Source organism: Panulirus ornatus, chromosome 8, assembly GCF_036320965.1.
Source record: "Panulirus ornatus isolate Po-2019 chromosome 8, ASM3632096v1, whole genome shotgun sequence".
Classification (NCBI taxonomy): domain Eukaryota; kingdom Metazoa; phylum Arthropoda; class Malacostraca; order Decapoda; family Palinuridae; genus Panulirus; species Panulirus ornatus.
Genome location: NC_092231.1, coordinates 2,069,644 through 2,082,156, shown reverse-complemented (window position 1 = coordinate 2,082,156; position 12,513 = coordinate 2,069,644). Strand labels below are relative to the sequence as shown.

Sequence of the window (12,513 nt, the reverse complement as noted above, 5' to 3'; positions counted from 1 at the left end):
CCTTAGTCTTTAGAATTCACTGGTTCGTCCCCATTGTGAGTATCATGTTCAGTTTTGCATAGCCTAAAAAAGATTGGATAGAATACAGGGTCGAGCTACCAAGATGATTCCTGGGCTGAGACACACATCATACGAGAGCAGATTAAACGACTTGAATGTATTTAGCTTATTAAAGATAAGTTTAAGAGGTAATCTAATACAAGTATTCAAAAATTATCAAAGGCCTGATGATCTTGATCTAGCAAATTACGTAAGACTTGATTCGTCTGATATTATTCTTAGTAATGGTTACAAACTTTTGGACAAATGATTTACCTAGATTGAGGCAAAGTACTTTTTCTTCAACAGGATTGTTAACATATGGAGTGATTTGCCAGTTAGAGTCGTTGACAGCAATCCAGTAGATACTTGTAAGAACAGACTTGATCAATATTTCGCTTCAAGTCCACAACTTAACAGTATTTGCACTTTCTTACGCACATTGACAGTTTAAATATCATTCCCTTTGAGTATTATCTGTATACCTTCTACCTTTTACCTTACTTATATTTGAATTTCTGATGTTCCTTTGTATTCCCTCGTAGAATCAAACTGTCTGTGGCAGTGATCTCAAGATCGAGGGCGATGAGATGAGACTGGCGGAAGATTCAGTTTGTTGTTTATTCTAATATTTTCCTCTGATCTATTACCGTTGGGCTGGACCACAATGGCAGCACTGCCTGCCCTCCCAGTGGCAGAGCAGAGAGAACCGTCAGTATAGACGCACTGGGCTGCGTTATATTCAGTCTGAAGTTTCTGTACGTGCTCAGAGGCTCTGATTTTGGCTAAGTGTTGAAGGTGAAAATTGTAATTAGTGTCTTGGATAAGCGTGGTGACGTCAAGCGGGGAAATGCTGCTGATTCCTAATTCTATACAGCTTTTGTACTCCAAACATTATGGTGTGAGTGGCTATCACATGGATCCATCTAACTACATTTGTGCTGTGGCATGTATGGCTGAACAGGTCACTGGTAGATATTGTCACCCCTCCAGTCTCACAGATACTGTCACCCAACCAGTCTCACAGATACTGTCACCCCATCCAGTCTCACAGATACTGTCACCCAACCAGTCTCTCAGATACTGTCACCCCTCCAGTCTCACAGATACTGTCACCCCTCCAGTCTCACAATACTGTCACCCCTCCAGCTCTCACAGCTACTGTCACCCAACCAGTCTCACAGATACTGTCACCCCTCCAGTCTCACAGATACTGTCACCCCTCCAGTCTCACAGATACTGTCACCCAACCAGTCTCACAGATACTGTCACCCCTCCAGTCTCACAGATACTGTCACCCCTCCAGTCTCACAGATACTGTCACCCCTCCAGTCTCACAGATACTGTCACCCCTCCAGTCTCACAGATACTGTCACCCAACCAGTCTCACAGATGCTGTCACCCAACCAGTCTCACAGATACTGTCACCCCTCCAGTCTCACAGATACTGTCACCCAACCAGTCTCACAGATACTGTCACCCAACCAGTCTCACAGATACTGTCACCCAACCAGTCTCACAGATGCTGTCACCCAACCAGTCTCACAGATGCCGCAACTTTACCACTCAAAACCTCCACTCCTCACAAACACTGCAATCCCACTGAAACTGCCAGAACTTTACTTTCACCTTAAGAGAACATGTACGTGTGTGAAAACAACCGTCAGCCAGCAAATATAAGAATTGCATTCAGAGTTTGTGGCTAAGGAAGTATCGAGCATGCTGGTCACATTTTGCATCAGATCAGAGCTAGAGCATGTGTCCAGGTTTGGTCACTGCACTTAGTGAACACAGAGAGTTAATAGAGAAGGTCCAGCGAGGGCAAGAAAGATAACACTGAAATTAAGAGAGTTGAGATACGAAGAAAAGTTAGAGGCCTTCAATTTGTCTATCATGAAAGAGAAAAGAGTATAGAGTGAGCTGATCACAACTTCTAAGTCTTTAAATCAGACTGATGACGGAGACAGTGAACAATCTTCGGAAGATTTAGGAACTAAACAATCAGATGTCATAACTTGAATTTAAGCAAGAAAGTTTTCAGAAAAGATGTAGAAATGAAAAGTTCCTCTATAGCAGAAGGTTGGTGGATGAATGGAAGGGAGTTATAGTGAAAGTGGACAGCATACATAAGTTTAGAAAGTTGTATAAATAGAGAAAGTTCTACAGATAGGGTCCCACGAGTGTAGAACTCCACCCCCGTAGAGTACAAATAGGGATAGGTGATTACACACACACACACACACACACACACACACACACACACACACGTGCTATTGCATAATAGCGGTAGAGAGCCTCCTGCTGGTGTGGTGGACGCTGTATATGGTGACCACACGGGTTGGTCGCCCACACGCTACCGCTCCACCACAGAAAAACCTTACCACACTGTCGGAACTTGTGGTCTGGTAACGACAAGATGGTGGTGCTAACACCACAGTCACGGACGGTGTTAGCACCACACTCACAGACGGTTCCACGAGCACCACAGTCGTCACATCGTGAGCAATCATGCTGTTTAGACTTCCCTGTTCCTCAGAATGGTGTCCCCCGCCATCTTACCTGGCTAGGCAGAGTGATAGCGTGTTGTACAATGATCTGAACACAATACATACATTCACAGAGGAAAGGTGTCTAGGACAGCGGGACACCTTCCACCACCAACCTAGGTGTTGGCAATCATACGAGCTAACCACAGAGCTGCTGTTGTCAGCAGTTGGCAGACAACAGCAGCTACCACAGGGGTGAGACACATGCCATATCACTGAGAACCTCAGCACTGGTTCGGCCGGCTACAATCCTCTTGAAACTGACCTCCAGCTACCCAGCAGTCAGTATAGAGCGGGGGGATCCCCAGCAGTCCTTGTAGTGCAGGGAGGACCGCAGTAGTCAGTGTGGGGCGGGGGGAGACCCAGTAGTCAGTGTTGGCCGGGGGGAGACCCAGTGGTCAGTGTGGGGCGGGGGGAGACCCAGGAGTCACTGTAGGGCGGATGGAGACCCAGCAGTCAGTGTTGGGCGGGGGGAGACCCAGTAATTCAGTGTGGGGCGGGAGGAACCCCAGCCGTCAGTGTAGGGAGGGGGTAGCCCTCCGGTTAAAATGAACATGGGTACACGTCAGTATCCTTGTTTGTCGTGAGTAACGTTCAGTATGCTTTCCATGCTCCGTGAGTCGTGATGCAGGTCAGTATGCTTTCCATGCTCCGTGAGTCGTGATGCAGGTCAGTATGCTTTCCATGCTCCGTGAGTCGTGATGCAAGTCAGTATGCTTTCCATGCTCCGTGAGTCGTGATGCAAGTCAGTATGCTTTCCATGCTCCGTGAGTCGTGATGCAGGTCAGTATGCTTTCCATGCTCCGTGAGTCGTGATGCAGGTCAGTATGCTTTCCATGCTCCGTGAGTCGTGATGCAGGTCAGTATGCTTTCCATGCTCCGTGAGTCGTGATGCAAGTCAGTATGCTTTCCATGCTCCGTGAGTCGTGATGCAGGTCAGTATGCTTTCCATGCTCCGTGAGTCGTGATGCAGGTCAGTATGCTTTCCATGCTCCGTGAGTCGTGATGCAAGTCAGTATGCTTTCCATGCTCCGTGAGTCGTGATGCAGGTCAGTATGCTTTCCATGCTCCGTGAGTCGTGATGCAAGTCAGTATGCTTTCCATGCTCCGTGAGTCGTGATGCAGGTCAGTATGCTTTCCATGCTCCGTGAGTCGTGATGCAGGTCAGTATGCTTTCCATGCTCCGTGAGTCGTGATGCAGGTCAGTATGGTTTCCATGCTCCGTGAGTCGTGATGCAAGTCAGTATGCTTTCCATGCTCCGTGAGTCGTGATGCAAGTCAGTATGCTTTCCATGCTCCGTGAGTCGTGATTCAGGTCAGTATGCTTTCCATGCTCCGTGAGTCGTGATGCAAGTCAGTATGCTTTCCATGCTCCGTGAGTCGTGATGCAAGTCAGTAGAGCCTAGAGAGGCCCTGATGTGGCTGTGGGGTTCCTTTTCTCTTGATGATAAAGCCTTTTTCAAATCAAGTGTACAATTCCTGCCTGGTGATAAGATGTGTGTGTGTGTGTGTGTGATTCCTAATGATTACCTATTTGTGCATTTAAGAATGAGCTTTAGACGCGTAGGTCCCATTTTTTAACCTCCGCTTCGACCACACAACCTGTTCATTGTCTAATATGACCAGTGTTTACATAATCGCTTGTTGTGTCCTCGTGGTTTAATATACAACGAATAGACGTAGCTAGGACGCCATTTGGTAAACAAGTTTACCGAATGGAGTCCCAGCTACGTGTCTTCGTTGTGTATCAACTGACTGTTATATTTCTTGTATCTCCCATGATGATGTGATTATTACACGCAAGTGCTTTTGGGAACTTATCGTGTTTCATTTCCCCGTGGACTCATAGGCATATAGATATATATTGTTATCCTGAGAAGGTTACTGACAATTACATACAAAAAGCAAGGAAGACCTTCCACTGTATTGAGTTGGAAAACAAATTCATAACCAAATCATTTTGGTTCTGCCTTATCATACGGAATCTGCACATCTTACTAATAATTTGAAACAATATCAATATTGTTTTCATGTATGAAGAAACCATACGGAATTGCATAATGAAGAATAACTGCCAACTAATAAGAAATCGGGTGTCTACTCTGTTGCATGTAGTCTGTAATAAGATATATATGTTGAATGTGTTTGATGATAGAGTGGCAGATATAGGGTGTTTTGGTCGAGGTGGTGTGCAAAGTGAGAGGGTTAGGAAAAATGATTTGGTAAACAGAGAAGAGGTAGTAAAAGCTTTGCGGAAGATGAAAGCCGGCAAGGCAGCAGGTTTGGATGGTATTGCAGTGGAATTTATTAAAAAAGGGGGTGACTGTATTGTTGACTGGTTGGTAAGGTTATTTAATGTATGTATGACTCATGGTGAGGTGCCTGAGGATTGGCGGAATGCGTGCATAGTGCCATTGTACAAAGGCAAAGGGGATAAGAATGAGTGCTCAAATTACAGAGGTATAAGTTTGTTGAGTATTCCTGGTAAATTATATGGGAGAGTATTGATTGAGAGGGTGAAGGCATGTACAGAGCATCAGATTGGGGAAGAGCAGTGTGGTTTGAGAAGTGGTAGAGGATGTGTGGATCAGGTGTTTGCTTTGAAGAATGTATGTGAGAAATACTTAGAAAAGCAAATGGATTTGTATGTAGCATTTATGGATCTGGAGAAGGCATATGATAGAGTTGATAGAGATGCTCTGTGGAAGGTATTAAGAATATATGGTGTGGGAGGCAAGTTGTTAGATGCAGTGAAAAGTTTTTATCGAGGATGTAAGGCATGTGTACGTGTAGGAAGAGAGGGAAGTGATTGGTTCTCAGTGAATGTAGGTTTGCGGCAGGGGTGTGTGATGTCTCCATGGTTGTTTAATTTGTTTATGGATGGGGTTGTTAGGGAGTAAATGCAAGAGTTTTGGAAAGAGGGGCAAGTATGAAGTCTGTTGGGGATGAGAGAGCTTGGGAAGTGAGTCAGTTGTTGTTCGCTGATGATACAGCGCTGGTGGCTGATTCATGTGAGAAACTGCAGAAGCTGGTGACTGAGTTTGGTAAAGTGTGTGAAAGAAGAAAGTTAAGAGTAAATGTGAATAAGAGCAAGGTAATTAGGTACAGTAGTGTTGAGGGTCAAGTCAGTTGGGAGGTAAGTCTGAATGGAGCAAAACTGGAGGAAGTAAAGTGTTTTAGATATCTGGGAGTGGATCTGGCAGCGGATGGAACCATGGAAGCGGAAGTAGATCATAGGGTGGGGGAGGGGGCGAAAATCCTGGGAGCCTTGAAGAATGTGTGGAAGTCGAGAACATTATCTCGGAAAGCAAAAATGGGTATGTTTGAAGGAATAGTGGTTCCAACAATGTTGTATGGTTGCGAGGCGTGGGCTATGGATAGAGTTGTGCGCAGGAGGATGGATGTGCTGGAAATGAGATGTTTGAGGACAATGTGTGGTGTGAGGTGGTTTGATCGAGTAAGTAACGTAAGGGTAAGAGAGATGTGTGGAAATAAAAAGAGCGTGGTTGAGAGAGCAGAAGAGGGTGTTTTGAAATGGTTTGGGCACATGGAGAGAATGAGTGAGGAAAGATTGACCAAGAGGATATATGTGTCGGAGGTGGAGGGAACGAGGAGAAGTAGGAGACCAAATTGGAGGTGGAAAGATGGAGTGAAAAAGATTTTGTGTGATCGGGGCCTGAACATGCAGGAGGGTGAAAGGAGGGCAAGGAATAGAGTGAATTGGATCGATGTGGTATACCGGGGTTGACGTGCTGTCAGTGGATTGAATCAGGGCATGTGAAGCGTCTGGGGTGAACCATGGAAAGCTGTGTAGGTATGTATATTTGCGTGTGTGGACGTCTGTATATACATGTGTATGGGGGTGGGTTGGGCCATTTCTTTCGTCTGTTTCCTTGCGCTACCTCGCAAACGCGGGAGACAGCGACAAAGCAAATATATATATATATATATATATATATATATATATATATATATATATATATATATATATATATATATATATATAGACCAAACAGATAAATCTTTAAGGGATGAGTGTTCTGTAAGGACAGCCTTGGCATCAAACACAATAATCAAACACATATGTGATTATTTACAGCTAGCGAAATGGGGGGAGTCGATATATTTTTTACCCTTATCATGGGAGCTGAGGTATGCCATGCGATGGGTGAGGTGACCAAGGTCTCGGATTGAAATGAGGAGTGCGTCAAAATAGATGTCATTGTTCTGAGGGCAAAGACAGACATGGTATAGTAATAGTTCCGACGGTGTTGTACGGATTCGAGGCTTGGTTCATAGATTAAAAAGCACGGAAGAGGAAAAGTGCTCAAAATGGAAGCATTTGTTTGAGGACAGTATCTGGTGTAGGGATGGTTCGTCGAGTGTGAGGAATGTTCTTCAAGCTAAAGATAATGGTAAGAGAGAGATAGGTGTGGTAGCAAGAAGAGTATGGTTGAGAGAGCTGAAGAGGATATGCTGAAATGGTTTGGACATGTGGAGAGGACTCTTAGTGTGGAGAGGCTAAGATGGGATATATTTCAGAAGTGGAGGGAACAAGAAGGGGAAACCAGAACCTGACGGATGTCTTAAATGAAGTTTCGAGTAATCGGAGTCTGAACATGCAGGAGAATGAGAGGCGTGCATTAGGACAAAGCAAGTAGACCAATGTGGTATGCAGGAGGCGATACGCTGTCAAGTGGGCTGAACCAGGGCATACGAAGTGGTCAGGTTAATTGGTTGGTTGGCTGTCTGTAGCTTTAGGCCTATCAATTACCGGTCATTAAGGTAGTCAAACTTTATCTACATCCACCAGCCGAATAATCAGTAAACAATATCTTCAGGTGTTAATACTAAAAGTGAGACTGCACCAAATATTGTTTGTAGCGTGTTTTGGTGACATTGTAATGATCAGTGTTGAGAGTCACGCTTACACCAAGAGCAGGTCTACATCAACACAACATAAGAACATCGTTATCAACAGCTTGCACCAAAGCTGACGACTAGTGTTGCCAACATGAACCTCATCAGCTGGAGACATTGGTATATTACCAACAAGTTCCCAAGAATATCACCATTTTTTTCCTCTCCCTCCTGGGTAATAAGTGTTGTTTTCCAACTGACTATTTAAAAAGTATAGAAATGGCTACTATTCCCTTGAAACTTTGGTTTTGTGATCAAGACAGTGTTATTTTGAAATTTACCTATTTTTTCAGAACATTCCGGATGCATCTGCAGGCTACAAGCATCCGGCAGACGCATTTTGCCATGTCTCCGGCCAAATCGTTCAAACAAGAGCGACAATATACTCGGTGGCTGCATCATCTAAGATGTGTCAGGCCAAATGTCATATTTCAGCATGCCTGTTTCCCCGGGATCAGAACAAAATCTGGCCACCTCATTTCACCTGCGAACAAGGAGAAAAAATACTCTGGAAGGTATGATAGACAATTGTTGCTCATTTGTATGGCGGAACTTTGTCATAAAAAAATTCAGAATTTTCAAGATATAAATTCTTTATTTTTTAAATTTTCAGTTACTGAAAAAAATATCATATATGGAATATGTTGAGAGAATCTCTTACACTTTAGTCACGGGTGAAATACATTGACAGACAAATATAATTCTTTTCATAATCACAATTTTATATTGTTCTTTTGCAGGCTGTTACAGACGGGAAAAGAGAGCCATGAAGTTCGCTATCCCAAGAATTTGGCTGGAACCCACTGATCACTCAAGCAATTGCTACTTCTGCTTGGTGGACCCTTCCAAACGTCGGACAGGCAAGAATGCACCTGATGTCCCGTATCCGGACCTTCATTGCACATAGAATTAGGCCTTATGAAACATTTTGTCTCAGCTTTAGATAAGGAGTTTGCAGCCGTCAAGTACTTTCAAGACTTCTTCCCTAAGCTGTCTGAGACAAAAGTCATAGCTGGTGCCTTTGTCGGACCACAGATAAGGATCCTGAAGTGCAAGGAATTCCCCAAGGAGTTCACTAGGTGGGGAAGGCAGTTTGGTACAGCTTTGTTACAGTGGTTTGGGGCTTTCTGGCCAATCACAGGCCGCAAACTATGTGGAGCTGGTTGATACTATGGTGAAGAACTACGGCAAAATGGGCTTCAGGATGTCCCTCAAAGTCCATATCCTTGACGCTCATCTTGACTTCAAGCAGAACATGGAAACGTATTCGCAGGAGCAAGGAAAGACTTCCACCAGGATATATGGACTTTGAACGCCTCTACCATGGAACATAACGAGAACATGATGGGAAATCATACTTTGGGTCTGATTCGTGAAAGCGATTTACAATACATTCGTAAATCTCGGAAAACTACCCAGTTCTAAATCTTTTGTGGTCACTTTCGTTTGACATTAGTGTGAATACATGTTAATTTTGATTCATATGTTGTTTATTTACTGTATGTGAATAGAAATGTACAAATTCGCCCGTTGTCCAATTGGAAAAAATTAATTTTCATAATTTCTCTGTCCTTGTCACATAAGCAAAGCTTAAAGGGAATAATATCCCTCTTCTCTACTTTATAGGCATAAGCAATTAGGAAATAACACTGCCCAGGTATCAAAATTGTGTTACACAGTGTAATGCAACCAGCACGTCCGTGAATGGTTTCGAACATCGTGGGTAACTATGTAGCTATCACGTTACCGATGTGGTTTCCTAACATCTTAACAACTTTGGTAACGTCGTTAACTTTGATGAATAACCAGTATATACACAAGCTGTTCACATTGTTTCTAATCATGTTTCCAAAATGTTTAGTATGGCCCCACATTAAAACCAAATACATTCTCACTATGCATGTTGCCCCTGCAATCAGGGGCCAGGTTTGGATAAGTGCTATGGTTCCGGGGCATCATACATGATGACCGCAGAAATATAAGAAAACAAGACCGTTCTTCGTCTGATCTTAGCGCTACCTCACAACACGAGAAACAACGAATGTATGGAAAAAAATCTACTTTCTAGCACGAGACAACTTAATCAGATCTTTGTTTATACTATGGCTTATAAAAATGATTTTACTGAACAAATTAGATGGGGCTAGAATATCTCTTAAAGGCGTTGGTGGTTATAAGTCGAAGTACAAGGATTTCTTGTAGTTACAAAAGTTACACTCCTCTTTTGGTTGCAAGTTTAGATGGTCTCTATTGTCGGATAATGTCAGGTCTTTGTAAAATCTTTCAGGTAAATAATTGTTTCCACATGTGCATTATGACTAAAAAAACACTATAAAGGAAAATAATCACTTCATAATGACAATAAAAGAGCCCCAAGTAGTAGTTATTTGAACAAAGTTGGAGAGCATTAGGAAATTAATAGCAAGTGCTAACAGAAACGCTGCTGATTACTCATGTTCTTCCAGAATGTATCGATATTCCTTTTATTGCAGTGAACACGGGAAAACAATCCTTAAAGGCATGGGCGGTGAGTTGTGGGTGTCGCGTGGTGGGCGGCGAGTATACCATTATTCATCTCGTGGGTCTACCGTGTATAAGGAGAGAAAACTTGTTCACCTGGGATTCCCTTCACCTCAGTCGCATACTTGTGGAGGTTCGAATAACGATATGGTATCAGATTTTTAGTTGTAGTAGGTACTGTACGTTATATATATTTGCTAAATATTTTTTATGTTGTTTCAGAAAATAAATTGTGTAAGATTTGTGGTGCTATTAGCTTGAACACACCGTTTCTAATGGAGCAGGGAATGACAATGGTGTTAGGGTTTCCACGTTTATTGTCAACAGTGTAAACATGGCCGACAGTGCGAGTGAGAGCGACTCGTCTTCTGTTACTGATGGGCCGATCATGCAACCACCTTCCATGCCACCATCCCCAATCACACGGGAACAATGGCAGAAAAGGATAGACTGCCTCCAACAGCAAAATCGTGTACTTAGGGCTGAGCTGGAAACCTATAAACTACGAGTGAAGAGCTTGCAAGAGGAGAACAGGGCGTTGCGGCAAGCGTCTGTCAATATTGTGAGTTTTGTTGCTCTTGTCTTGACATTTGTATGACGACGTACTTAATGGTAGTATGAATAAGGAAGAGTGGACACTCATAAGTAAAGTAACCATAGAATCGGAGCTTGACTCTCCTTTAGCCGTGCGTGTTGACAATTTGTGTGGAATTTCAGAATGACAGTAATAACTATAACATGGAATATATAAAAATTAAGTTAACGACTTTTGATGTACTTCCGGAAACGAATTTAAAGGAATCTTCATACTTGAGATACTTCAGGGCTTATATGTTATTAGATATGTAATTATGGTTGATTTTAAGTATGATGTGCTATTTACATATTTTTTCCCAGAACTTGTTTGTTGTGTACAGGTGTACATAACTGATTGTTATAGGTACTCTCATATCGTTTTATGTTATAATATCTTATGATTTTTGATAGCAACCAAAAATCATTTTGTATGACAACAGCCATCTGTTGGTACATGGTGGTGAGTTGGTTTTGATGGAGTAAGTCTTGGCATCCTTGCTTTAGAACTTTTTCTGTATTGTTGAGAGGTATGTCGCAATCATATCCTCATTTGATGTGCTTTTGAAAAAATTTTTTCAGGCGCATCTTTTCATATGAGGTGTGTTCTTACCCTTGCAGTTTCATCATTTCTCAAGACTTACACCTCAGTTGCATACAGTGTAATTTGAACCTAACAAGATTTTTACACTAAGGAAAGTGTGGATTTATGGAATGATGTTACATATCAGGGTGAAAAGCTTATTCTAGGGGGAACACTTTTATTTATTATATAGAGGAAAATCAAATCATAATTTTTCTCAAAATTCTGAGTTACCCATATATATCGAGCATTTTCTTCATTTTTTTTTTTTTTTGCTTTGTCGCTGTCTCCCGCATTTGCGAGGTAGCGCAAGGAAACAGACGAAAGAAATGGCCCAACCCACCCCCATACACATGTATATACATACGTCCATACACGCAAATATACATACCTACACAACTTTCCATGGTTTACCCCAGACGCTTCACATGCCTTGATTCAATCCACTGACAGCACGTCAACCCCGGTATACCACATCGCTCCAATTCACTCTATTCCTTGCCCTCCTTTCACCCTCCTGCATGTTCAGGCCCCGATCACACAAAATCTTTTTCACTCCATCTTTCCACCTCCAATTTGGTCTCCCTCTTCTCCTCGTTCCCTCCACCTCCGACACATATATTCTCTTGGTCAATCTTTCCTCACTCATTCTCTCCATGTGCCCGAACCATTTCAAAACACCCTCTTCTGCTCTCTCAACCACGCTCTTTTTATTTCCACACATCTCTCTTACCCTTACGTTACTTACTCGATCAAACCACCTCACACCACACATTGTCCTCAAACATCTCATTTCCAGCACATCCATCCTCCTGCGCACAACTCTATCCATAGCCCACGCCTCGCAACCATACAACATTGTTGGAACCACTATTCCTTCAAACATACCCATTTTTGCTTTCCGAGATAATGTTCTCGACTTCCACACATTCTTCAAGGCTCCCAGAATTTTTCATAAAGTTTAATTTTCTTAAACCAGTTTCAGTTAATTTTTGTACCTTACAGAAAGATAATGATAATTATCTAGAAATGTGCATGTTTGCTGTGGAATTTAGAGAAATTTTTCTGTAAAACATTAGGCCAAGTCTGAAAGTCCATTTAAGGTTGTCAGATGAGAGCTGTTATTATTATCCTTGTTTTGTTTGTAATGCATAAGGATGATAATTCATACTGATAGTCAGTATGAGACTAGTGTCTCATCATTTACTTTAGTGTTTTATCTGTTTATGAACCATTGCATAGATAGATGGTTCGTCAGTATGCAAGTTGCTCATTTATGTCTTCAGAGTGATGAATGTCATCTGCCAACTGAAATTCTGTATATTACAGCAA

At 42.5% G+C, this 12,513-nt stretch overlaps 1 protein-coding gene across 2 annotated transcripts in view; it reads left to right on the top strand.

The window, feature by feature from the left end:
- The first annotated feature begins 10,077 nt into the window (after positions 1–10,077).
- Positions 10,078–12,513, top strand: part of LOC139749723 (coiled-coil domain-containing protein 6-like) — an 83,010-nt gene continuing 80,574 nt past the window's right edge. The window contains exons 1-2 of one of the 2 annotated variants that reach the window (XM_071663901.1): positions 10,078–10,158; positions 10,353–10,587. In XM_071663901.1, coding sequence (XP_071520002.1) covers positions 10,360–10,587 — 228 coding nt within the window. In that variant the 5' untranslated portion in view covers positions 10,078–10,158; positions 10,353–10,359. The remainder of the gene's footprint in view (positions 10,159–10,352; positions 10,588–12,513) is intronic. The other variant, XM_071663900.1, reaches the window with a different exon arrangement.